The 25,735-nt window shown below is 40.7% G+C and overlaps 1 protein-coding gene across 1 annotated transcript in view; it reads right to left on the bottom strand.

The window, feature by feature from the left end:
- The window catches only part of LOC134590658 (tyrosine-protein phosphatase non-receptor type 22-like), a 149,539-nt gene that overhangs the window by 68,180 nt on the left and 55,624 nt on the right, over positions 1-25,735 (bottom strand). Inside the window, exon 2 of the mRNA XM_063444421.1 lies at positions 11,772-11,880. Coding sequence (XP_063300491.1) covers positions 11,772-11,880 — 109 coding nt within the window. The remainder of the gene's footprint in view (positions 1-11,771; positions 11,881-25,735) is intronic.

Genomic DNA, 25,735 nt, shown 5'->3' with positions numbered 1-25,735 from the left:
ACAATTTTATTAAATTATTATTATTATTTATATTGTCAGACACAATACATTATATTTTCAAGTAATATAGTTATTGAATGTTATATTATATTGAATTATAAAATTAAGTTGAACTACAAGAATTTAGGATCAGCGATAAAATAGTAGGTCTGTCAAAATTGTGGGCTTTGCCTTATGATAATTAATGTGCAATATTAATAATTATATTAATAAATATGAATATTTTCATAGTAATAAAAAATAATGTTTTTCATACTTTTCACAAAATATAAATTGTAGTATTTGTCCCACAATTATCATTACATATCGGAATTAAATGTTGACGGGTTGTGAATGTGTTTCGTGTTTGTTAAATTTTATTGGTTTCAAATGTGACAAGAAGTGATATATCGTGGAGAATATAGGTGCTTAAGACATCAGTTAAATAAAAATTATTATTGCACGAATAAATTAGTCAATTTACAAATGTGCAGAAAATATGCAAATATATCACATGAATTATCACAGAAGAAAATCCTTTTTCCTGACCATTATTCATGGCAGCATTTACTCATGGGTTAGCTCCTCCCCTTACAGCAGAAAGGACAGGAAATAGAACTTTGAAACTGGTATAAATAGATCCTCCCCCTTCCCATCAGGCAGTCTTTTTTCCTGTCCTTCACAGCAGTTTGGAAGGAGTCTGCTTATGCAGACCTAGATTTTTTCTTTTATGCTCACCAGGCAATATTTTGGAGCCATGCCAGGGTTCAGCCTCTAAGCCCTGAAGACCCAGCAAAACGCACTAAGATGAAGTGGCTAGCCTGGGTACCCCCTTTAGTGACTGGGGGTCGGACCCAACCTCTCCCTGAAAGGGATGAAAATGGTCCACTGCATGCCAGGGTTCAGCCTCTTTTCCCTGAAGACCCAGCAACATGCCAGCTTGGGTACCCCCTCTGGGGATGGATATGATATACTGCCTACATGAAGCCAGGCCAGGGTTCAGCCTCTTACCCCTGAAGACCCTGCAAAAAGCATACCGGTAAGAGTTGCCAGCCTGTGATCCTCCTTCAGCAATCAGGAGTCTAACCTATCTCTCTCCCTGAGGGGATGACAGCGGTACACTGCATACATGACGCCCAACAGAGTTGTGACTACCGGGGTATACCTATTCTATGTATTCCACCTTGTATAGTGATGATGGATGGCATATGGGGTACAGATGGAAGCCTATAGTTTAAACAGTTTAGGCTGTCAGTTGTTCAAATCCCCATTTTGCCGCTGAAACACAGGCCTGCAACGGTTCAGGTAAGTGCATTAGCAATGTAGATTAAAACTATTATAGGCACCTGGGTCTCTGTTATTTCAATCCCTCCCAGCTGCTTACATTAGGCTTCCTTCTAACAAATAGGTCACATTTAGGAGATTGTGTGGTGAGCATTTAGGTAAGTTTACACAAGGATGTTTGGTGCAAAAGAGTGCTGTTAATACAAGTATGCATTGGGCAAAGTAGTGCTGATATGCAAAAAAGAGTGCTGATAATGCAAGGAGGCATTGTGCAAAAGAGTGCTGATATAAATACAATGAGACATTGTGAAAAAGAGTGCTAATGATGGATATCCTGGCTGTATGAAGTCTGCTGGAATTCCACAGCCTGAAGACAGAGAAATATCCAAGGTAAGAGAACTTTACTGGATGTCTGATTGAAGTACACACATGTATATAACAGTTTTTAAAAACCTAAGTCCACACACACACTTGTTTCTATCAGGGTATGTGGCATTGATTGCTGTTATCTGTGCATTATCGCAAATAAGCAGGCTTTTGCAGATAGTGGTATACTGCACAGGAGACCACCGGGCCTCAGTATCTGTACATAAACTGGTGGTGGTACAGCATCGGTATGTTTCCACTATATGCTCTAATGTATGAATTGGTATTAAGTCCCAGTGTGTGTCCATTATATGCTCTATGTATGAGTTACTATGAGGACACGGCCTCAGTATATATATATACACTGAATGCTCTATGTATGGGTTACTATGAGGACACGGCCTCAGTATATGTACCCACTATATGCTCTTGGTATAAGTTATTATGAGGACACTGCCTCAGTATGTATATGTATGTATGTATGTGTGTATGTATGTATGTATATGTATGTATATGTATATATATATATATATATATGTATGTATTATCCACCATATGCACTATGTAATAGTTTCTGTGAGGACATTGCCTCTGTGTAAGTTTCCTCTATATGCTCTCTATAGGAGTTACTATGAGGACACAGCCTCAGTATATATATATATATATATATATATATATATATATATATATATATCCACTATATGCTCTATGTATGAGTTACTGTGAGGACACGGCCTCAATATTGGTACCCACTATATGCTGTATGTATGCTCTATGCTGTATGTATGAGTTACAATGAGGACTCTGCCGTATATGTATCCACTATAGGCTCTATGTATGAGTTACAATAAAGACTCTGCCTCAGTATATCTATCCACTAGATGCTCTGTGTATGAGTCACTATGAGGACACAGCCTCAGTATATGTATCCACTATAGGCTCTATGTATGAGTTACAATGAGGACTCTGCCTCAGTATATGTATCCACAAGATGCTCTGTGTATGAGTTACTTTGAGGACACTGCCTTAGTATATATATCCATTATATTGTCTGTGTATGAGTTGATCTGGAGACTCTGCCTCAGTGTGTGTTCTTTATATGCTCTGAGTCACTGTGAAAACACAACCTCAGTATATGTCCTCTACATGCTCTATAGGTAAGATGGTGTGGAGTCATTGCTTCAGTGTATCTGTTCACTATATGATTGATGTATTAGTGGAAACACAATATATGTGAATGATATAAGTTCATCCGCTATATGAGTCCAATCTAATACTGGTTCCATGTGTGGGTTGTGAGTCACAACCTCAATATATGTAAGTGGTATATTATGTGCATGGTATATTATGTGCATGAAGTTCTGTTAAAACACAGCCTCAATTTATCTCACTCATATAATCTTAATATGTGTACAGACATAGTGTCACTGTATATAGCAGATGTAGGCTATGTATGATTACTGTTTAAACAGACTCAGTATATGTAACTGATATATCTGTGCATAAGGTGCTGTTAGAAACATCTGCAATGTATGTGATTCATATAATCTGTATACAGGTTGGTAGTATTAGATAACCCCAATTTATACACGGCATTGGTACATTTAATATATACAAATGATCTAAGGTCTGTTTTGCGCTGAAATGTAGCACTGCCCAATTCAAGCTAATACAAATACACTGTTGTACTGGGTAAGTAATTAATAATTGCCTACTGTGGATTTTCTATTTCAGTTATTTAAATGAAGTAGATAAGGAAACATACTGCTTTTGGCTTTGTATTAGATTCCTTCTCCCACGGGTGTTTCAGGATAAGCAATTAACACATTTTACCACTTCAGATAGATTGCAGGTGTTATTGAACCTGTCTGAATGCCTCTCCCAGGAGAGAATGAAACCTGTGTTTCCAAAATGAAGCATGGTAATGTTTAACAGAATCAATGTTTGGTTTTTTGTTTTGTGTGTTTGTGCACTCCTATGTATTTATACATTCTACAAAGGTTTGTCTATTGCCAGGCATCCTCTCCTCTCTGTTCAAGATAGGGAATGTTTTTTCAATTGGTGGCAGTGTTTTACCTTCAGATATATCCTGATTACTGATGCACAGCTTAGTAGATCATACTGGTTGCAGGAGCACAATTTTGGCTATTAATTGATCTCATAAGTAGGTAACACTGAAGCCATTACCTGATTTAAAAGCTGTTAATATTGGTTTTTCTTTCACCTGGTCGTAACCTTTTATTCTTTAAATCTGAATTAATTTCCTTAAAGCATAAATGTTTTATATCCCTTGGGGACCTGAAAGTTTGGCAATCTCTTTAGTATATGTCAGGAGTGGCATGCTTCTGGTTCTTAAGGAGTTAATGATCATAAACTTCTGACCGATTCCCCTTTTGTGAAGGGGAACATTATAATTTCCTTTCTGCAATAAAGGTATTCTTTTAGGCTCATATACTCCAGGTAACTTTGATGCTGTGTATTGCAAGTATTTTAAGGTCTTTCCAGTTCCCAGACCATTCTACCAGGTTTACTATTTCAAGTAAAATTCACCTGCTGCCTGAACAATAGAGGAAATCCCTAAACAGGTAGTTCCATTACGGACCTCTCTTCTGATATTCATGGGGATTCTTCTAGGTGTCCTTTTATCTGGAATTTGCAACCAATGTGTGGCTTTACATGGTTGATTCATCCTGCATAATGTAAGGTAATGCAGCTTGTTGATGGCAAACATTTGACTGTTCTCCGTACCTAGATCTGTATAAGTTGTGGTCACTCCTAACATTGCATTGATTTAATACTTGTGGATTATATGCTTGGATTGGTGTTGATATCTTGCAGATATAACAAGCTGCTTACCACCATAGGCTCTGCCATAAATACTACATCACTATCTGAAGATAAGGTAAGAGTAAGTATGCGGTTGTTGTTCTCATAAGGATAACTGAATATCTTCTACTATCCTGCTTATTATGTCTGTTGCCACAATGTATAATGTGCCCCTGGTTACCACCTTCCCATCAGTATCTTGCCTATTATATATATTGCTTACTTATGTTGCACAACAGTCTGTAATAAATTTGATTATACTGTTTGGCATAATCTGTACTATTTACAACATGTTTATATTTGAATGTAGGTACTGACGTGGTTGACCTCCTTATAATTTAGTAGTTGCCACAAATTCTATGGTTCATACCAATATATTTTTTTTCCCTCAACTAATCTGTATATGATTCTTCTTGCCTTTGCCTAGTACTGTTATTAGTTTATTCCTCTCCTGTGACTGATCATTGCTTTATCAATTCATCCACTGTGTGAGGTATTGTTGTGAATCTGAATTTTGCAACATCGGGTCATTGTTGCAGTGTTTTAATAGCAGGCTCTTATTTCGATACTAGGCTCTGCCTCTTTCTGACAGTCAGAAATTGATTTTGTTCCTGTATCTTCAGGTAAGTAGTTCACAAGGCAAGAGGAAGCAGTGTGAATTGTATTTAATAAATACATTAGTAGTAGTAAGTAGTAGGATTCTCAGTGTAATTTTCCCCGTGTTTAATAGCATGGTGTGTCCGTTCTCATCCAACATTATCTGTTTGTTCCAGTATGATCTCTGGAAGTTTATGCCTTTGTCAAGGTTCGGATTTATTGATATCAATTTGGTTTGAAATTTTATATCAGAATGACATTATCCTTCTCTAGCTTATGCTATCATGGCTTTAATTCCTATCTGACACTCTAGATTTAATTTATTCAGGATATTTCAGATATTGAATGCCAGGAGGTTGCTGACCTTGCAGCCTCTAAGAAAAATTATCTTGTTTGAGCTGATTTTATTTTTTATTTTTTTTAATTTTTTTATTTTTAATTCTTTATTTTTATTGTGCACGAGATAACATACAAGCTGACGATGCCACAACAGCATAATACAAGCCTATGAAAACATGGTATTTCACATAAATGGCATTTAGTATTGGCACATTTTGTTTTTATATGTGAATAAACAAGATTGGTATGTACATCTAGTTGTAAGTCACCAGGGTGTCAAACAGCAACATTAGCATGCATAACATGGTGGGTCGAATGTGAGTAACTATGTTGTAACTTAATGTGGTGTGTGTTCTGACAGCATGGCTAGCCTGGGTAACTCTAAACCGGGAAGTAGAGCAGTAATACAAGCTGAAAACTAATGAAAACCTTTTAAGCCTGGAGGGTCTAATAGCAGGTAAGTATCATTGCTAAGGGATGGTAGCATGCGTGGAAACTTAGTAGTGCTAGCCCTACTAAGCATATCAAGCAGTGACACGTATGTGGCAACAGGCTTATCTGGCAGATAAAACAGATTAGCTAAATCATTTGTGTCGCTGGGTATTTATCGGTTAATAATGTTGCTAACATTATAATTCCTGCCTTTTGACCCGTGATAGTCTCTCAGGGTATAGTGATGCTGTCGGCGTAGGGAGGTTTGCTCCAGTGACTCTCTGCGTGGGTTGTAAGTCCCAGGGTAGGTCGCTTGGCTTAGAGTCTCTGGGTCAGCCGATGCCCCTTCTGGAGGCTAGGTTGCCAGGTGCTGCAGGTGAGTACCGCTTTCCTGTGTCTTGAAGCAGCTGCCTGTCCGGCCTCTGCTGTGATTCGGACCCGTCCTGCTCATGTTGTCTAGCTGAGCTGCCTACCGTTTTCCTTCTGACAGGACAACGTCGGTGAGCTACACGTGATCCAGCAATGGCAGTGGGTATCCTTTGGTCAGGATTGCATTAACCTGGGATAGGACGATGTGTGAGAGGTAATGATTCACAGCCACATTCAATAATGCCACCTCGCACCCTTGGACATGTACGGCCTTCTCTGCTCGCACGGCAATTGGCAGGTGTTGTCAGCCCTGTAACGTCCGGTTTTTACTTGCGCCGTCTGGCTGTATGTGCCACCGCTGGGTCCCGTCTTTATTTGCTCGGCGCAGTCCGCCAGCCTAGCCCTGGTGCAGGCTGTCATAGCGGCCATCTTGAGAAGCGCCATGCGGTGGTCACCTCGCGTTCGGGTGAGTACTGGAGCCTGGTTTGGCGAGCCGCTTGGTTCCCTTATGGACCGGGATGACCCCCCCGGTCCAGAGAGGGGGGGGGCGCCGGACACCGGCCGGAGACCCGGGAGAGCGGCCGTCTCGTCCCGGCTCAAGCTCCTCACGCCTCGGGCCGTCATCGGGTCACGGAGCACCTCATGGAGGGTATCCCCTTGTACCTCAGAGTCTGGGGGTCAGGGTGAGTGTCGTTGCGGATGTTTCTGAAGGTTTTACCTCCAGTTAGCGCCGTTTTCCCGGTCCCAAGGCGGGAGCTCAGACCAAGCATGTCTGATCCCGTCGGCGGACCGGCCCCGCCCCTCGTTTGAGCTGATTTTATGACAATTTCCTGTTGATTCTTGTTTGGCTTCGTAAAGTCTTCTAAGATTTATACAGCTCAATAATGGTTTTATGGCTATTAACTGTTTTTAAACTCTGTCCCTCCCTCTATATATATTGCTTGGGTATTACCCATGAGTAAATGCTGCCATGAATAATGGTCAGGAAAACAGAAAATTCCTTCATACTTACCGTAATTTTCATTTCCTGATAATTATTCATGGCAGCATTACGTTTCCACCCATATCCTATAGGAGTTGTGAAGCTAGTTACAAAGACTGCCTGATGGGAAGGGGGAGGATCTATTTATACCAGTTTCAAAGTTCTATTTCCTGTCCTTTCTGCTGTAAGGGGAGGAGCTAACCCATGAGTAAATGCTGCCGTGAATAATTATCAGGAAAAGAAAATTACGGTAAGTATGAAACAATTTTCCATTTTTTTTTGCATGAAAACATAAATACATTGGTATAGTTATTTCTGACCCAAATTATAAAGAAATGTCAAGTACCACCATTGCCAAAGACCAAATATGAACACAGGTGTAACAGATAAAACATATAGATTTCTTATAAGTACTTTAGGCAGAACACAGCTAGTATCAGAGGTAAATTCTCAGATCAGAACAATCAGTACATTTAGAACAACGTTTACAGAATAGACATACAATAAGGAAAGCCAGGCATAAAAATCATTGAAAACAATCACATCAGCCCTAGCTGTGGGATGGGCTGCATCATAAAATTAGAATCAGGAAGAAAGACTTGGATCAGAAATGAGACTTCATTCATGGCGGTGTGAGCATCATAAAGAGTACTTAAATTTGTGAAACGACTTGGAGAAGAACAGAATAAACTATTAAGATAGACCTGGAAAGGATCAACCATGCCTATTGACCATGGAAAAGAACAACAAAGGATTAGATGCTAGGGGCAATAATTCTCTAAATAGCTGAGTATCAATATTCCGAAGTATTTAAAACAAAATTGGCACCAAACATGTTATCATGAGTATGTATAATACATTATGTCATAAGGTTATGTCGTATTATAAAATCTGAGTGCATATTTGCTTGTCTCCCATGCTATTTGCAATTTATTTGCCACCACTGGGGGGGCATCATTAGGCGGCATGGCCTAAGGTATCATTCTTACGCTGATGACACACAACTCTACTTCTCCTTTGCTCAGGGCCATCTTTAACGCGGGGCAAATGGGGCAACTGTCCCGGGCTCAGTTACTCCAGGGGGGCCTCAGAGCAGCGGCCCCATGGGTCCTCTGCCCGCGATTTATTTGAGCAGCCAACCTATTCTGTGACGTTTAGACCCTTGATTCAGTTGATAGTCGGGAGGTGTTGGTGAAAGTTTTTGATGAATCTGACTGTAACGGACCGTTTCAGCATAGAAGGGGAAAAATCCGTTTAGGCGATAATCCCCTTTTCTAGAGACAGGTACAGCTACTGCAGAACACCAAACTCCCGATCTGGATACGAAATAACACTCCGAACTGGAACAGCTGAACAAGAAAAGCATACAATCCGCTTACACTCTTGGCAGTCAGCTTACAATCCAATTCCCCCCAATAACGAGACGACACTTCATTTTGAGGGTTAAGCAGGAACTCAAGACTGGGACACCCAGTCTGGCTTTTATTACCAACCAGTACATACAGGACACTCCCAGGGGGAGGATGAAATTAACCAATCACATGGATGTACCTCCCACACATTTCCTCCCCTTAGATTAACACTTAACACAATTATACCGTACACCTTTTTCCCCAATTCCTGGATGTACCCCAAATACCTATGCTACACCTCCAAAACAGGTATCCCCTGATAGCCCTTATTCAGGGGGACAACATATGCAAGAATCAGCCCATTCGGATAAATGGTTCAGGAGTTATGGGACTCCAAAGATTTGACCGACCGCATGGGTAAAGTATCCGAAAACAGTTCCATGCATTTTGGCCCTGCGGTCGGTCACAAACAAGGGAATGAAAACAGGCGAATTGCCTGTGTTATAGAGCCTCGAGAGGGTTTGAATGAATTCCCTTGTTTATGGGGTTCTTTCTACCGAACGGCGGGTCATTCGGTAGTTTCCATACGAATTTCTGGAAGTATGGAGGTCTCAGCGGTGTTTGCCTAGTCAAGTGTCCGATTTTAGTTCCAGACACTCGACGGCAAAACACCGCTGTTCGGTAGTTAAAGATGGCCGCCGCCACGTGGTTGTTTCCTGAATGGCGGCCACCCAGAGGACACAGAACACATTACATGATTGCCAATTACCCGTTTGCAACATTGTTGCAAACGGTAATTGGAGGCACACTTATTCCTGGGTGGTCTGGTTGTTCGGTAGTTTCCTCAATACAATGAATGGAGTGATTCTACCGAACAATCAGATGAAGGCTGCATATATATATATATATATAACCCAGGTTAACTGCATACATAAATACATATACAATATACAGGCAGTACAATAGAATATGCTTCACAGTCTTAAAGGGACAGTAGCCCCCAAATGTCCACCGCTGATTTTAAAGGGCCAGTAGCAGCAATATAAATTATACATGCCCAAATATAGTCTTTAACCCCTTAAGGACACATGACGTGCCTGACACGTCATGATTCCCTTTTATTCCAGAAGTTTGGTCCTTAAGGGGTTAAAGTGCAATATGTCCAGGGGCCATAGTCGCAGGGCAGGAGGCTAGCAGCCAGGCTTCTCCAGCCCACAGTGGCGAAGTTGGTTTCGCCACACTGACTAACTCTATTATTAAGAGATGTTTCATGTCTATCTCAAAAATGATTCCATAAGATCTTTGATCTGCTGATTAGTTTTTAACCTATTAAAGTAAAAAAAAAAAACATGACTTATTGAGAACAAAAACAGTGAATACACCTAGATGAATTTGCCATTATGACGCATACAATCTTGCACCTCTGCATCCACCCCTGCACTCTTGAGTTTTTTGCAACTTAGTCTTTGTATCTCCTCTGCATCAGCCAAAATCTTCAAGGAAGCACCTCACAGGAATCCGCACTTCTTCTAGTATACTCATCAAGTTAATCATCTAGTAACTTCTGCTATGAGAATGAATCATGTGTTGAATAAACATGCTCATGCCCCCTGTTACACAAAAAAATGTCTGATGTCCAGTAATCTTTATGAATCAGATGGCACTAACATGTGTTCCGTTCGAAGAACCATCAACCTGAGCATACCCAAAATGGGCGCCACACCGACCGAACACCCAGTGTCCCGTTGGGAAGAAAAGTTTAATGCGGCTTTTGATGCCATATGTGCATCCTTTTGGTCCCGTATCGAGTCTCGCCAGCAGAAACTATAACCCACCTCGGCCGCAACAGGGGAGGTCTCCAGTGGCGTTCCAGTGCTCTGTCCTTCCTCTGGGCCGAGAGCCAAGATGGAGGCACTGTCCATCAGCTGTCCACAGCCCTGTGGGGTGGCCTGTGGAGTGGGAGCCTTGAAGAACAGCAGTCCTACCAATGCACCAGCTGATTCACCGACCAGGGCATTGAGAGGGGAAAAACTGACGTACCGCAACATTCATCCCCATAAGCTGGGAGATCCCCATGTGGAACCGGAAAGCAACCTGAAAATCATCCAGCGACTTGTGCCTGGAAGCAAGATCAGTTCACAAGTGAGGCATACCTGTGGTATCGGATGAAGCAGCATCATTGACCCATTTTAAGTCAATCCTCACAGTTATAGCTCGCCACGCTTAAAAATAGATGTTTTAGTTATAGTTTTCACTTTGCTTTATGAGTCAATGTAGCATCTAACTTTGTCACTCTAGTGTCACTTACTAAGCCAAAGCAAATTTGCCACAACCTGATGGTCTATCGCTTATCACTTACCTATCTGCAGACCTCACCTGTTACTCAAACTTTATAGCAAAGTCTACTTAAATATGCACTATGCGTCTCATTATATAAAAAAAATATATGTACAACTGTTTATATCTGACAACCAATTCTTTGATATATTTGTATATTGTGCAATCTTTGTTTTTTCACATGCACAACAAAAATAAAGAATAAAATAAAATGAAAAAATAAAAAAATGTTTTCTCCATTTAACCCCCTACCTGTTAGAAAGCAACTGTAATGTGTGACCTATAAAGTGTATCATAGAATGTGAGGGAAGGTAGGACTGCTATTTAAAGTTCTTCCGCAGAGAATGGATAGATTAGAACCCTGATGTTATCTTAATTCTCTGCAGGGTGAAGAACATAACAGGACCAAAGAGGAAGGGTAAGTGGAGCATTGTGGCTAAATCTTGCTTTCCATTGCATTACAGCAGAAATATAATTTGACACAAAAATTGCAGTGAACGTAGGGCTTAGTGGAGCACTGGTGTAGGGCAAACGTAAGTTAATTCCATCATGTATCATACAGGAACTGCCAAGGATTTCTTTACATGTGATTAATCTAATTCCTTTTTTATATCCTACACTATCTAGCTATCTATCTAGCTATCTATCTAGCTATCTATCTAGCTATCTATCTAGCTATCTATCTAGCTATCTATCTAGCTAGCTATCTAGCTAGCTATCTAGCTAGCTATCTATCTAGCTAGCTATCTCTATCCATCTAAATTGTATTGTATGGAGTTTTTTTATGTTGTATGATTTCAAATAGTTTTTTATTGTATAAATATTAAACTGTGTATAATAGCTATAAAATGTATAACTGGAAATAGTGTACTGTGCTTAATGTAAAAGGAAGGAAATTTAGAACTTGCATGGAAGTATGTCTTTATATCGGTTTTTCTTGAAGTTCTCAGGTTGTTCTGCAGTCTTGGTAGAATAATTGTGATCTGTCTTATGCTTTGCAGACTGTCTCTTTAGATTCTGCAATGAAGAAGAAAAATAAAATGTCATCAATGGATCAATGTTTAATTCATGTCAGTGTCAACAATGTGTCAAGTTAAACCTCAGTGACTTTGTTATTATCTTATTAAACATTAAATTGCGATGGACTGAAAATCTAATTTCAGATAGTACTCTAAAAAAAGTCAAGTATGAAACATTCTCTAATTCAGCTTTTTTTTATGTTTCACTATAATTTTATATAAAGGAAAATTAGTAATAGGATCCTCTGAAAGGGGAACTCGCCAAATAAATCTCCCAAAATATATAAATCTTTTTAAAATACAATGTATTACTGATTTTCCACAAAACATGACAAAACAAAAGCCCAAAAAAACAAACAAACAACAAACAAAAACAATCAAACTCAAAACAGCTACTTAGTGTGCTTTTTATTCAGAATCATTTACAACAAAATTACACACATCATTACAATTAAAGCAGACTATATTTTCTAGTAAATGTAAGTCACTGTTATGTTTCCCTACATTAGGCAAACTTGCAAGAGATAACAGGTGTGCTGAACTCATGGAACGCAGAGGAGAGAAGATCTGCTCTACTATCCGGTCTCAAAAATTATTATTAACAAACAGCCTCTACTGTCAAAATTTAAGTTACTATTTATGTCATAGAATAAATGGGAATACAAAATGGCTGTCTATGGAAGATTATTTGAGGTTGCTCATACTGGTCTCAATTTAATATTTTTGGATAAACTTTTAAAGCAACGTAATATTTAAAACATTTCCATATTGTGATATGTAACGGAGTGCCTCTAACCAGAGTGGTACTTCCTTAATGACTAGTTTTATTGAGGACAAGCACACAGATTTATACCCAAATCCCCCCAGCATGGGGTCTCCATTCATTATACCTTAAGACTGCCCAGGCGCCTCTATGTTGGTTGAATGTAGTCTATGTGGCGAAACCAACTTCGCCACTGTGGGCTGGAGAAGCCTGGCTGCTAGCCTCCTGCCCGCTGACTATGGCCCCTGGACATATTGCACTCTAAAGACTATATTTGGGCATGTACTAATTTATATTGCTGCTACTGGCCCTTTAAAATCAGCAATGGACATTTTGGGACTACTGTCCCTTTAAGACTGTGAAGCATATCCTATTGTACTGCCTGTATATTGTATATGTAATTATGTATGCAGTTAACCTGGGTTATATATATATATATATATGCAGCCTTCATCTGATTGTTCGGTAGAATCACTCCATTCATTGTATTGAGGAAACTACCGAACAACCAGACCACCCAGGAATAAGTGTGCCTCCAATTACCGTTTGCAACAATGTTGCAAATGGGTAATTGGCAATCATGTAATGTGTTCTGTGTCCTCTGGGTGGCCGCCATTCAGGAAACAACCACGTGGCGGCGGCCATCTTAAACTACCGAACAGCGGTGTTTTGCCGTCGAGTGTCTGGAACTAAAATCGGACACTTGACTAGGCAAACACCGCTGAGACCTCCATACTTCCAGAAATTCGTATGGAAACTACCGAATGACCCGCCGTTCGGTAGAAAGAACCCCACAAACAAGGGAATTCATTCAAACCCTCTCCAGGCTCTATAACACAGGCAATTCGTCTGTTTTCATTCCCTTGTTTGTGACCGACCGCAGGGCCAAAATGCATGGAACTGTTTTCGGATACTTTACCCATGCGGTCGGTCAATACTTTAAAGTCCCATAACTCCTGAACCATTTATCCGAATGGGCTGATTCTTGCATATGTTGTCCCCCTGAATAAGGGCTATCAGGGGATACCTGTTTTGGAGGTGTAGCATATGTATTTGGGGTACATCCAGGAATTGGGGAAAAAGGTGTACAGTATAATTGTGTTAAGTGTTAATCTAAGGGGAGGAAATGTGTGGGAGGTACATCCATGTGATTGGTTAATTTCATCCTCCCCCTGGGAGTGTCCTGTATGTACTTGTTGGTAATAAAAGCCAGACTGGGTGTCCCAGTCTTGAGTTCCTGTTTAACCCTCAAAATGAAGTGTCGTCTCGTTCTTGGGGGGAATTGGATTGTAAGCTGACTGCCAAGAGTGTAAGCCGATTGTATGCTTTTCTTGTTCAGCTGTTACAGTTCGGAGTGTTATTTCGTATCCAGATCGGGAGTTTGGTGTTCTGCAGTAGCTGTGCCTGTCTATGGAAAAGGGGATTATCGCCTAAACGGATTTTTCCCTTTTATGCTGAAACGGTCCGTTACAGTCTATAATGGCTGAATGTTTTGTGTGTTTGTTTAGAAGGGAGTCTTAGTATGGTTGGGTGTTGTGTGTGTGTGTGTGTGTGTAGTGTCTAAATGTGTTTGGGAAGTTTTAGATTTGCTGTCCCTCCTGCTCCTTTTGACAGGAGGTGATGTAATTCCTAAAGGTCCAGTAGAGAGCATTGAGGTCTGCACCTCTATTGGGTACAGATCCCTTTAAGAGCCCCTTATGTTTCAGCACTCAGTGAGTGACTCATAGCATTGGCTGCACTGCTCCGAGTCATTGAGAGATGCCCAGGGCCCACTAGAGAGCATTTAAGCAGGGCTGGACTGGCCCACCGGGAAATTTTCTGGTAGTCCGGCATACTATCGGGCCGGTGCGCGGCCACCTAGTGCGCACCGGCCCGCGGGTCGCACGGTGCAATAACACCGTAACCGGCAGGAGGGGAGGGGGCTATAATGGGACACATGGGGTCTGGGGAGGGGCTTTAATGGGACACATGGGGGCTGGGGAGGGGGCTATAATGGGACACATGGGGCATGGGGGCTATAGGGACACATGGGGGCTGGGGAGGGGGACACATGGAGTATGGGGGGAAATAGGGACACATGGGGCTATAATGGGACACGTGGGGGCTGGGGGTGCTATAGGGACACATGGGCTGGGGAGGGGGCTATAATGGGACACGTGAGGGCTGGGGTGTTACAGGGACACATGGGGGCTGGGGAGGGGGCTATAATGGGACATGTGAGGGCTGCGGGGGCTATAGGGACACATGGGGGCTGGGAGGAGGGTCTAGGGACACATGAAGGGCTGGGAGGGGGAGCTAGTAGGACACATAATGGGCTGGGAGAGAGGGCTAATAGGACACATGGAGGACTCAGTGCTAATGAGATACATGGGGGGCTCATGGGACACATGTGGGGATGCTGCTGAGACACATGGGAGGGCTATAAGACATACAGGGCTGGGAGAAGGCTAATGGGATGCATGGGAGGGGGAATAGGGACACATGGAGGGCTGGGAAGAAAGGCAAATAGGACACATGGAGGGTTGGGGGGCTAATGGGACACATGGGGGGCTAATGAGACTCATGGGAGGGCTAATGCGACACATACAAGGCTGGGAGGGAGCTAATGGGACAAATGGAGAGCTAATGAGATGCATTGAGGGGCTGGGGGGCTGATGAGATACCTGGGGGGCTAAAAGGACACATGGAGGGGCTGAGGGGTAATGAGACACATGGAGGGGCAGGGGAGTAAAAAGACACATGGAGAGCCTGTGGAGAAAAAAGGAGGGGGCTGGGAAAGACGAAAAAAGGACAAACAGAAGGACTGGAAACGGGGGAATGGGACACACAATGGAGCTGTGGGGAAAGAGACACACAGAGGTGCTGGGGTCTGGGAAAGAGACTCACAGAAGGGCTGGGGAAGGGGAGAATGAAACACACAGATAAGCTGTGGGAAAAGAGACACACAGAGTTGCTGTGGCCTGGGAAAGAGACTAACAGAAAGGCTGTTGGGAGGGGGGGGGGAGGAAGGGGTGAAGAAAGAGACAAAGAGGCTGGGGCTAAGAGACACATACAAGGGGCTTGGGGGAGAAAGACACAAACAAAGTACATCTTCACTTGTGTCTCCTGCTCGTCCTGTAATTTAAAGTTGACCAGTGAGAGAAAGACTTTGTATTAAAGGGACACTATAGTCACCAATACTACTACAGTTTAATGTAGTGGTTCTGGTGTCTGTAGCCTGTCCCTGTAGGCTGAGCACTGTAAATGCTAGTAAAGGCAGTGTTTACATTGTTGCCCTGGAACATATCTAGTGACAGTCACTCAGACGGCCACTAGTGCTGCTTCCTAGTCCTAGTGAGCTTCAAAATGAGCAAGATAACGTCATTTTTTTTACTGCTGTGCAATAGCATACATTCACAATTTCAATCCAATTACGAAACTTTCCTTAATATGTCATGGTAGTTGTACTGTAACATTGATTATATGCAAATGCACGCCTGCTTACAACAAATCTGCTCTTTTGTTTATTTTCAGTTTTAATGTTTTATTTTTTCACGCTTTCATATCTGAACACTATGCTGGCGCAATGCATTATGGGGCTGGTATAAAAAATTTTTCAAGGGCTGCTTTTCATTCCCAGTCCAGCCCTGCATTTAAGGGATCTGCAACTGACAGCAATGCCAACCATACCACTCTCTTGAGGTATTGAGGAGGCATAGAACCAAGCAAAGAGATATTTTTGTTTCTCTGCCGGCTATGCCAGGGACTCCTCACAGCCAGAGTCAGAGCTCCAGGCGCAGACAGGCCCTTGTCTGAGCACAGGCCGTAGGCAGCCACCTATGCAGCCCTATGGGTTATTTGGCTCTGGTATATTGCCCTCAACAATCAGCCTCCCTCTTCCATGCAACCATTTCCCTTCTGTCTCTCAGGAAAAGATTTAGATTTCCCAGAGCTCTAGGCAGTTTACATGTTTAAGGCCCCTTCACTCTTTGCATTGAAATGGGGAATGGGACCAAAGCTTGGTCAAATATCTTCATGTTTTCAGGGCCTCTATATAACTCCTGGCTCATAGCTACCTTAGGTTGCCTTATGGTTAATCTTGATATAATTATTATTGCCATTTATATAGCGCCAACACATTCCATAGTGCTTTACAATATTATAAGAGGGGGGATTTAACTATAACTAGGACAATTACAAGAAAACTTACAGGAACGATAGGTTGAAGAGGACCCTGCTCAAACGAGCTTACAGTCTATAGGAATGATCTCAAACCCACCTACTACTAGACTGCAAGCTTGTAAGTGCATGGTTTTCTATCCCTATGCGCCAGTGTTTAGCGATATGTATGTTATGGTAAAATGTAATCTAACACATGTCTAACCTCAATATGTCTGTACATCTGTTATAATGTACAGTGGTGATTAATCCGCTGTATCTATATAAGTAATTAATAATAAAAAATTATAATCTTCTAAACTTGTTATACTTACCGTATTTATTCGAGTATAACGCGCACACGTGTATAACGCGCACCCCTAATTTTCGATTAAAAATCGGTATAAAATTTTATACCGATTTTTAATCTAAAATTAGGGTGCTTGTTATACTCGAATAAATATTCGAGTGGGTGCTCGATAATACCGACCGCCGGGCTCATTACAAGCCCGGCGGTCCTGGGGGGGCGGGCAGCAAGCGTTTACTCACCTCCGTGCAGCTCCTCCAGCTTCCCAGTGTAAATCTCGCGAGACCCGCGGCCAGCTCTGACGACGTCAGAGCGTCAGAGCTGGCCGCGGGTCTCGCGAGATTTACACTGGGAAGCTGGAGGAGCTGCACGGAGGCGAGTAAACGCTTGCTGCCCGCCCCCCCAGGACCGCCGGGCTTGTAATGAGCCCGGCGGTCCTGGGAGGTATATTTATTCGAGTATAACGCGCACCCCTAATTTTAAATTAAAAATCGGTTAAAAAAAATGCGCGTTATACTCGAATAAATACGGTAACCCCTTAACGCCGTTACGGCGTTCCATGCCGTCCCGCATTAAAAGGGCTTTAAAGCCGTTGCGGCGTCATGGAACGCCGTAACGGCTTAAGCCCCCAGGAGGAGAGGTGTACTCACCTCCGCCGCGATCCTCTTCTGGGGGGCTGCCTGACAGCCCAGGCAGCCCCCCTCCGGCAAATGAGGCCCCCGGGGGCCATGTGATTGCTCTCAAAGAGCGATCACATGGCCCCCTATAGCTGGCTATGGATCTGCCAGCAGGGGGACTGTCTGAAATATTAGACATTCCCCCTGCTGGTGGGAAAGTAAAAAAAATAATAATTAGACATGTGTAAAATTAATTAAATATATAATATTAATATAAGTATATATATTAGTATTAAAATACACTTAGAATGACGTTACATATATATAATATGTATATATATATTATATATATAATAGATGTACATATATATATTATATATAAATACGTATAATTAAAATAATAAATAAAATAAATAAAATATTGAAACAAACTTTAATATAAATTATATATGCATATGTAATTTCATTCTAACTGTATTTTGTTATTAATATATATATAGGTAACAAAATACACTTAGAATGACATTCTATATATATCTATCTATATATAAAATACAAATAACCGCAAATATATATATATATATATATATATAAATACATATAATTACATAAAATATTACATTAGTATACACGTAGAATTTAAATACCTATAAATGCATATATATTAAAATTCTACGTGTATATTTAAATAATCTTTTAACATAATTATGTGATTTGGTTAATTAAAATTTGATTGACATGCCTGACAACACAGGGAGAAAGTGCAGAGAATGTAATTCACAAGCACTATATTTGACACTGTAACTCTCCAAGACACCATAAAACCTGTACATAGGGGGTACTGTTTTACTCGTGAGACTTCGCTGAACTCAAATATTAGTGTTTCAAACTGGTAAATTGTATTACAACGATGATATTTTAAGTAAAAGTGAAGTTTTTTGCATTTTTTTACAAACAAACGGCACATTTATGGTCTATATTTTTGTTGTAATATGTTTTACTGTTTTAAAACACTAATATTTGTGTTTAGTGAAGTCTCCCGAGAATAACAGTACCCCCCATGTACAGGTTTTATGGTGTTTTGGAAAGTTAGAGAGTCACATATAAGGCTTATATTTCATTTTTTTCACATTGAAATTTGCCAGATTGGTTATGTTGCCTTTCAGAGCGTATGGTAGCCCAGGAATGAGAATTACCCCCATGATGGCATACCATTTGCAAAAGTAGACAACCCGAGGTATTGCAAGTGGGGTATGTCCAGTCTTTCTTAGTAGCCACTTAGTCACAAACTGGCCAAATATGAACGGTATCTTTGGCCAGTGTTTGTGACTAAGTGGCTACTAAAAAAGACTAAACATACCCCACTTTCAATACCTTGGGTTGTCTACTTTTTTAAATGGTATCCCATTATGTGGGTAATTCTCATTCCTGGGCTACCACACCGTCTCAAAGGTAACATTACTAATCTGGCAAATTTCAATTTGAAAATGGAACGTTCTATATTTGACCCTGTAACTTTCCAAAACACCATAACACCTGTTAATGGGAGGTACTGTTGTACTCGTGAGACATCGCTGATTACAAATATGTGCATTTTTTTGCAGTAAAACAGTATTATGACATTCACAGCTAAAATGTCAGACGGAAATACACATTTTTTTAAAAAAAAAATCATATTCTCTCTTTTTTTAAATTTTATTCATAATAAATTATGTTCCATATATGAATAGTTAATGAAAAATGAAAGCCCTGTTTCTCCTGAACAAAATGATATACAATAAGTGTGGGTGCACTTAATGTTACAGCGGTGAATTACGGTTGAACAGACATATAGCGCAAATTCCAGTTATTGCTTACGTTTTGTTTTGATCAGAACGTGCACTATTGACTCCGTCCTGAAGGGGTTAATGGGATATTATCATATGATCGGAAAGGAAATGAATTATGTAAATTATACACAAATCAAATATTTGACATACAGTGTCAAATAAAACTGAATAATCGAATACTATACTACAATAAAATGTTCCACTTTGAATCAACACTTCCTTATTTTCATTCAAATGTTCCTGTATAATAATATTGAAAACAATCCAAATTGTCTAATTTTAGATCCAGAGGTGGGATTGTATGTGTGTGCTTTATAGTCTGCATTATACCATTAGTACAAAAAACAATTGTGCATTGTACAATTAGATTTAGCGAAATTTCCGTATAAATAGGCTGTTACTAGTAGTTTTCACGTTAGCACCATTGCTTATTATTCCAGAACATTTTAGGTTCTCTACATTGTAGGAGTTAACTGCAGATATAGATAATACAAGATGGGTATAAATGTCCTGGTCTACGACCTAATAACAGTTGTAGTAGAGAAGAATCAAAGAACAAGTGCCTTTTTGTAAGGGTGACAAATTAGAAAATGTGCTATGAGGCATAACTTTGTATGTGCGTATATACACACACAAACCATTACACATTAATACGGAGATATCATGTTGTCTGATAGCGATCGTGTCACTGTCTTCTTCCCATAGGGGCCGGACCCACCCATAATGGGGTAATAATCCACCTGATTACTGACAGGTCAACTTGGTGTGAATGCATGCAGGCGGCATGTCCATCATTCAGGCCAGCCCACTGAGAGCGGCAGACCTTGTGTGCTCCCTGCAGAGTCCTAATGCCCTGAACATAGCCTGAACATGTCTAATGATGCTCTTGTTGGGGACAGGTCCCTGATGTTCCTAAAAGTCAGGAGAGGACACGGAAATCACGACTGTGCCGCTGAAATCTAAACAATTGTGAGACGTGTAAACTTTAGCCATTAACCCGTACATTATCCTATGCTAGGTGTTAACTCCTACACTTCTCCTCTGTACCCTTAACTCCCCATACTACCCTAACGTTAACCATTAACCCCAAGACTGCCTTAATTTTAACCTAATAATCTAATGTAATATAAGTGATATACACAAAGATTGTATTTAGAGAAAATAAGGACATTCTGGAGACATTTATGAACCACTTGGGCTTCATCTGTGCTTTCTTAAAATGTTTCCTCTCCATAACCCTTCAGTAACATTAGTTTCCCATAAGTATCTACAGGGTCAGGGAATACATGATTATGTATTCTCTGTCTCTCACTTTCACTCCACTTGGTGAGGTCTAGTGAATACTGGTGAACAGTTACTGGCACGGCATTTTATTGTGAACTTGAAATCTGGTAATTCCTGGCTACACACAAATAAGTATCAGTAAAGCAGACTTGTTCTCAGCACACAACAGAACATAGGGTTATTTTTGTCTCACCGGATTTAACGTCTGTACTTGAGTACATTGGCAGGCGGTGTGACCACAAACACATGCTATGTTGTGAGAAAATAATATCCCCAAATGTTAACTTGCACTTGTTAACTAAAGTGCAGAAAAATATCTAGCACATAAATACACAAAATTAAAAATGCTACCCACAGAAGAGCAGAGTAATACTTTAACTTGCACGTATTACATAAAAACTGGTTTTGCTTGCCTGCATTTTGGGGTTCAACACACTAGTGAAAAAGGTAAACAGTATATTCTAATGTTAAGCAGTTAATACATGTATTCCTATTATTGGGAGAAATTTAAGCAGTGTTAAGTACATTTTATTTGATGTTTGCTTTTTTTCCCTTTTTTTATTGCACACTGTGGCCATTTGTATAGTGTATCTCTTCCTTTTATATATTTTTAAATATACATGCTTTGCACTATAATTTGTCCTCTGCTCTCTGTTTGGGTTATGTAGATATCCACCTCCTTTTTAGAAGTGCACCCATAAATGGGATAATGTACTGACATCCTTGGAGGAATCATACGAGGAAATATAACACTGTGGATTGCTGTGGTGTAAAACAGATAGGCACTTTGCACACCTCAATATAGTTTTATGTTTTTTGATTGATTTGGTGAGAACACTTAGTTGTGGTGCTCCGTGTGCCATTTTAGATCAAGTGGTGTAGAACTAAGTCAATAATGAAGTACCTGGTACACTTTGTATATATATATTTGTGGAATGTGCCGCACTTTATAGAGATGCATTCGCTAAATGCATCACTATAGGCAGTGTTCAATGACACCCAACATTGGTTCTGCAAATATTGCACGACCACACCAAGAAGGGCCTCTAGTGGCTGTCTGAGTGACAGCCACTAGAGGTGGCTTTAGGCACAAATATAAACACAATATGTTTTCATTCAAGATACTACAGGGATAATCTCTCATGGGAAGGAGCCATGTTAATTTTGATGACAAACATGGGAATTAAGAACCAAGGAGGAAGATCTAGAGAGAGATAGGGAACTCCTAATCACTACTCCAGATCGACCACGGTAGGAAACCCCTTCCTAGCTGTAATGCTAAAACTTAACCTTTAATGGAGATACGATAAAACAATGTGAACACTAATAGAAAAAATAATAATAATAGTAACAGAGAAAACAAAAATAATAATAAAATATCAAAATAAGGAGTGATCCCTTAATAACCGTGGTAATGGACAATAACAATCATAGAGAAATCAAACCGTCGTCCTTGAAAACCACCTATCAGTAGAGATCTAAAGTCCAAACTAGTCACTAATTGGAGAAGGTAGAGGGAGAAAGCCAGAGTGATACTTCATGTGCCTTCTAAAGCTCTTATATGGGAAGGTTAGAGGATATAGAAAAACTGGTGCTCGCAGGCTAACAAAGTTGCACAGTTATCAAGTAGCACTGTGAGATAAAACTTGTAACAAAACCATATATCCGTAGGAACTCCCATACAGTGTGAATACAGGAGACCAACCACATAGGGCAGAGAAAGTGAGTCTAAACTCGGCTAACTGAATCGCCAGACTAGAACTCCTAACTCCAGTAGCCCCTCCTAATTAACCTCCAAGGTCCCAGAATAAGTGCATACAATCTAGCTAAACTAAAGTCTCAAGATCTGGAATCATTCCTGACTAAACTACCTAACGTGCGTTTCAGCGCTTCTAAATGTGCCTTCGTCAGAGGTAAAGCGTCGTTCTGTCCTATTGCCGGCTCTTTTATACCTAACGAGCCGGCAACATGAGGAGGGAGTGACGGACCCGTTCGCGCCGAAACCGGCGTTCAAATCAGTACCGAACACTTAGTTGTGGTGCTCCGTGTGCCATTTTAGATCAAGTGGTGTAGAACTAAGTCAATAATGAAGTGCCTGGTACACTTTGTATATATATATTTGTGGAATGTACCGCACTGTGCCAATCAATATCTCTTTATAGAGATGCATTAGCTAAATGCATCTCTATAGGCAGTGTTCAATGACACCCAACATTGGTTCTGCAAATATTGCACGACCACACCAAGAAGGGCCTCTAGTGGCTGTCTGAGTGACAGCCACTAGAGGTGGCTTTAGGCACAAATATAAACACAAAATATGTTTTCATTCAATCTCTCATGGGAAGGAGCCATGTTAATTTTGATGACAAACATGGGAATTAAGAAAAGACCCAAGACAGTGAGTAGATAACATAGGAAAAAGTATTAGGAAGAAAAAAATTGGAGGTATGGATATGGGGAGGAAAAACATAAGGGTGACACACCCATTAGGGCAAGGTTGGCTAAATAACAGAAAGCCATATGTTGTAAAATTACACATTCTATAATGCTTTGCAAGCTTTAATGCAATAGCTATGATTTCAGCCAGCAGAGTCAGGGGAAAAAATTATAAAAGACAGATGATTGTGAACAAAAAGGAAACTATGAGGGGAAGTATGAAATATATTTTTCCAGCACAGCTACTGTAAAATGAACAAGGACAGAGTAATGCTTTGTGTTTAGGTGTTATGATGGATGTCGGTGATGCTTTTTGGGGATGTGGCAAAAGGGGGTGGAATTTAGAGGGCAAGACTTGATTTTGATCACATTTTCACTTCTCATTTTTTTTAATTTTTAATCTATTTAATTTTATTCATTTTAAAATTATAACTACGTTTTGTTTTATTTTTTTTAAAGAAAATTTCACTTTTTACCTGGCTTAGCAGCATAGGCGTGCGCAGCCTATTGCATTAGGGTGTGCACCCTAAAGCACAAACACACGGCGCATGTGTATATATGTAATATATATTTATATATATATTTGTGTTAAGGGCTCATGATAGTACAGAAGATACAAACACTGATAAGTGTAGGATGGTATTAAAAGAGCAAGTCGGTTGTGGTGTGCCGGAACCAACGATGAGGTAGGCCTGTAAATAAAGAGGGCCCACAAAGAATAAATGTAAAGAGAAAAGGAGTTAATAATGAGGAGTGGGTGGGAGGGTGATGCAGCGCTGACCTCGAACGATATGGAGCCAGGTAAGGGGTGTCCCTTAAGTAGGGAAGAAGTGTGTCATACGCCCCTCCCACAATTACAGGCCAAAAGGCCTTAATACTTGTGTTAAGGGCTCATGATAGTACAGAAGATACAAACACTGATAAGTGTAGGATGGTATTAAAAGAGCAAGTCGGTTGTGGTGTGCCGGAACCAACGATGAGGTAGGCCTGTAAATAAAGAGGGCAAAAGTAGAAAATCTAATTTATTACATACCAGCAATATACATACTTTAACCAGACATGTCTTGAAAGGCATTTCTTACTTCTTGTACCGGGTTAGGTATGTATCTAGAGTAAGCCGATGATTTCCAGCGCCCTAGTGACTTGATAACATGAACTGGAATGTTTGCACTGGATGCTGTGGAGGCCGCTCCTATGCGAAAGGAGTGGCCCGAATAGTTAGCTGATTTGAGGCCCAGCTGTGTAAGTAAAGACCTGACGTGTGTCATAAAGGTGGTGGTAGTGAGTACCGAACCTTGTAGACTGAAAGTGGTTGAGATGGTGGTTCGTTGTTATGCTGGGTATATGAGTCCAGTAGTTTGACGGGGCTCCACCTGTTGTGAGTAGGATAGTACTTAACCTCTACTGAAAGTGCATGTTGACTGGTTTTGGAGTGAGGCAGAGTCAAGATATAATAGTCCATGTGTTTTGTTAAGTGTGAATGAAGTAGGATGTGAGTGGACTGTGTTGTGCTGATGGCGGTAAATTCTCTTGGTCTCAAGAAACCATAAACAAGGCTACGTATATGGCGGTTTTAACGATGAGGTTTGTGTTGTTGGCAAAGGGTTTAAATCTAGTGAATTGTATAAGTCTTTAAAAATATGGAAATCTATGGGTAGCCTCTGGGCCGTACGTGGGGTTTCGGATCTCTGAATACCCCTAAGGATGTTCTTAATTGGTAGGAGGACACTTGATTTGTCTGGTTGTAAAGTTAGCATGTGATGTTGGATGCCTGTCAGATATGGTTTGATTGTGTTGTATGATAGTTTGAGTTTGAGGTGGCAAAAAGAAGCAAAGCCCAACCATGATGTCACGATGAAAGGTTGTAAGATGTTGTGTTCAGAAAGGAATCTTTAAATCAAATGAAAGCTCTATCGTAAGTTTCCCGGGTATTCGTAGACAGTGCTAATTGGGACAATGTTCTGCTATGTTGCATAATAGCATGTAGTCCATTACTAGATGGTGGAATAGTGGGGTGTTCGTAGCTGTGAGTGCGGCTGACGGGAGTATTTGACGAAAAGCCTGGAAATGAAAGCGAGACAAATTGTCAGCAGCAGTTTTACATACACCTGGAACATGAATACAAAACAAGAGAAAATTATGACATGCAGCCAGCCAAGTGAGTTTCCTCAAGAATCTCATAATAGTCAGTGATTTGGATCGGCCTTGTTTATAATGTGACAAGTTACTTGGTTGTCTGAGTAGCAACGTACAGACGAACCTGCCCATAAATGCACCCATGCCACGGCAACCGTCACGATGGGATATATCTCAAACAGAGCTGAGGTAGTGGAAAAACCCTCCAGGTCCTGAAACTTCTGAAGGCCAGCTGCCCCAAAGCCATTCGTTCCTGAAAAATTGCTGCAAAACCTGTGGTAGACGCCGCGTCTGACCAAATGGTAGGTGAGGAGTCAGACAATTTTGGAAGGAACATGCTTTTA

This window comes from Pelobates fuscus, chromosome 1 (genome assembly GCF_036172605.1).
Source record: "Pelobates fuscus isolate aPelFus1 chromosome 1, aPelFus1.pri, whole genome shotgun sequence".
NCBI lineage: Eukaryota > Metazoa > Chordata > Amphibia > Anura > Pelobatidae > Pelobates > Pelobates fuscus.
Note: the sequence above shows the minus strand (reverse complement) of the source record. Positions and strands in the feature narration are given on the sequence as shown.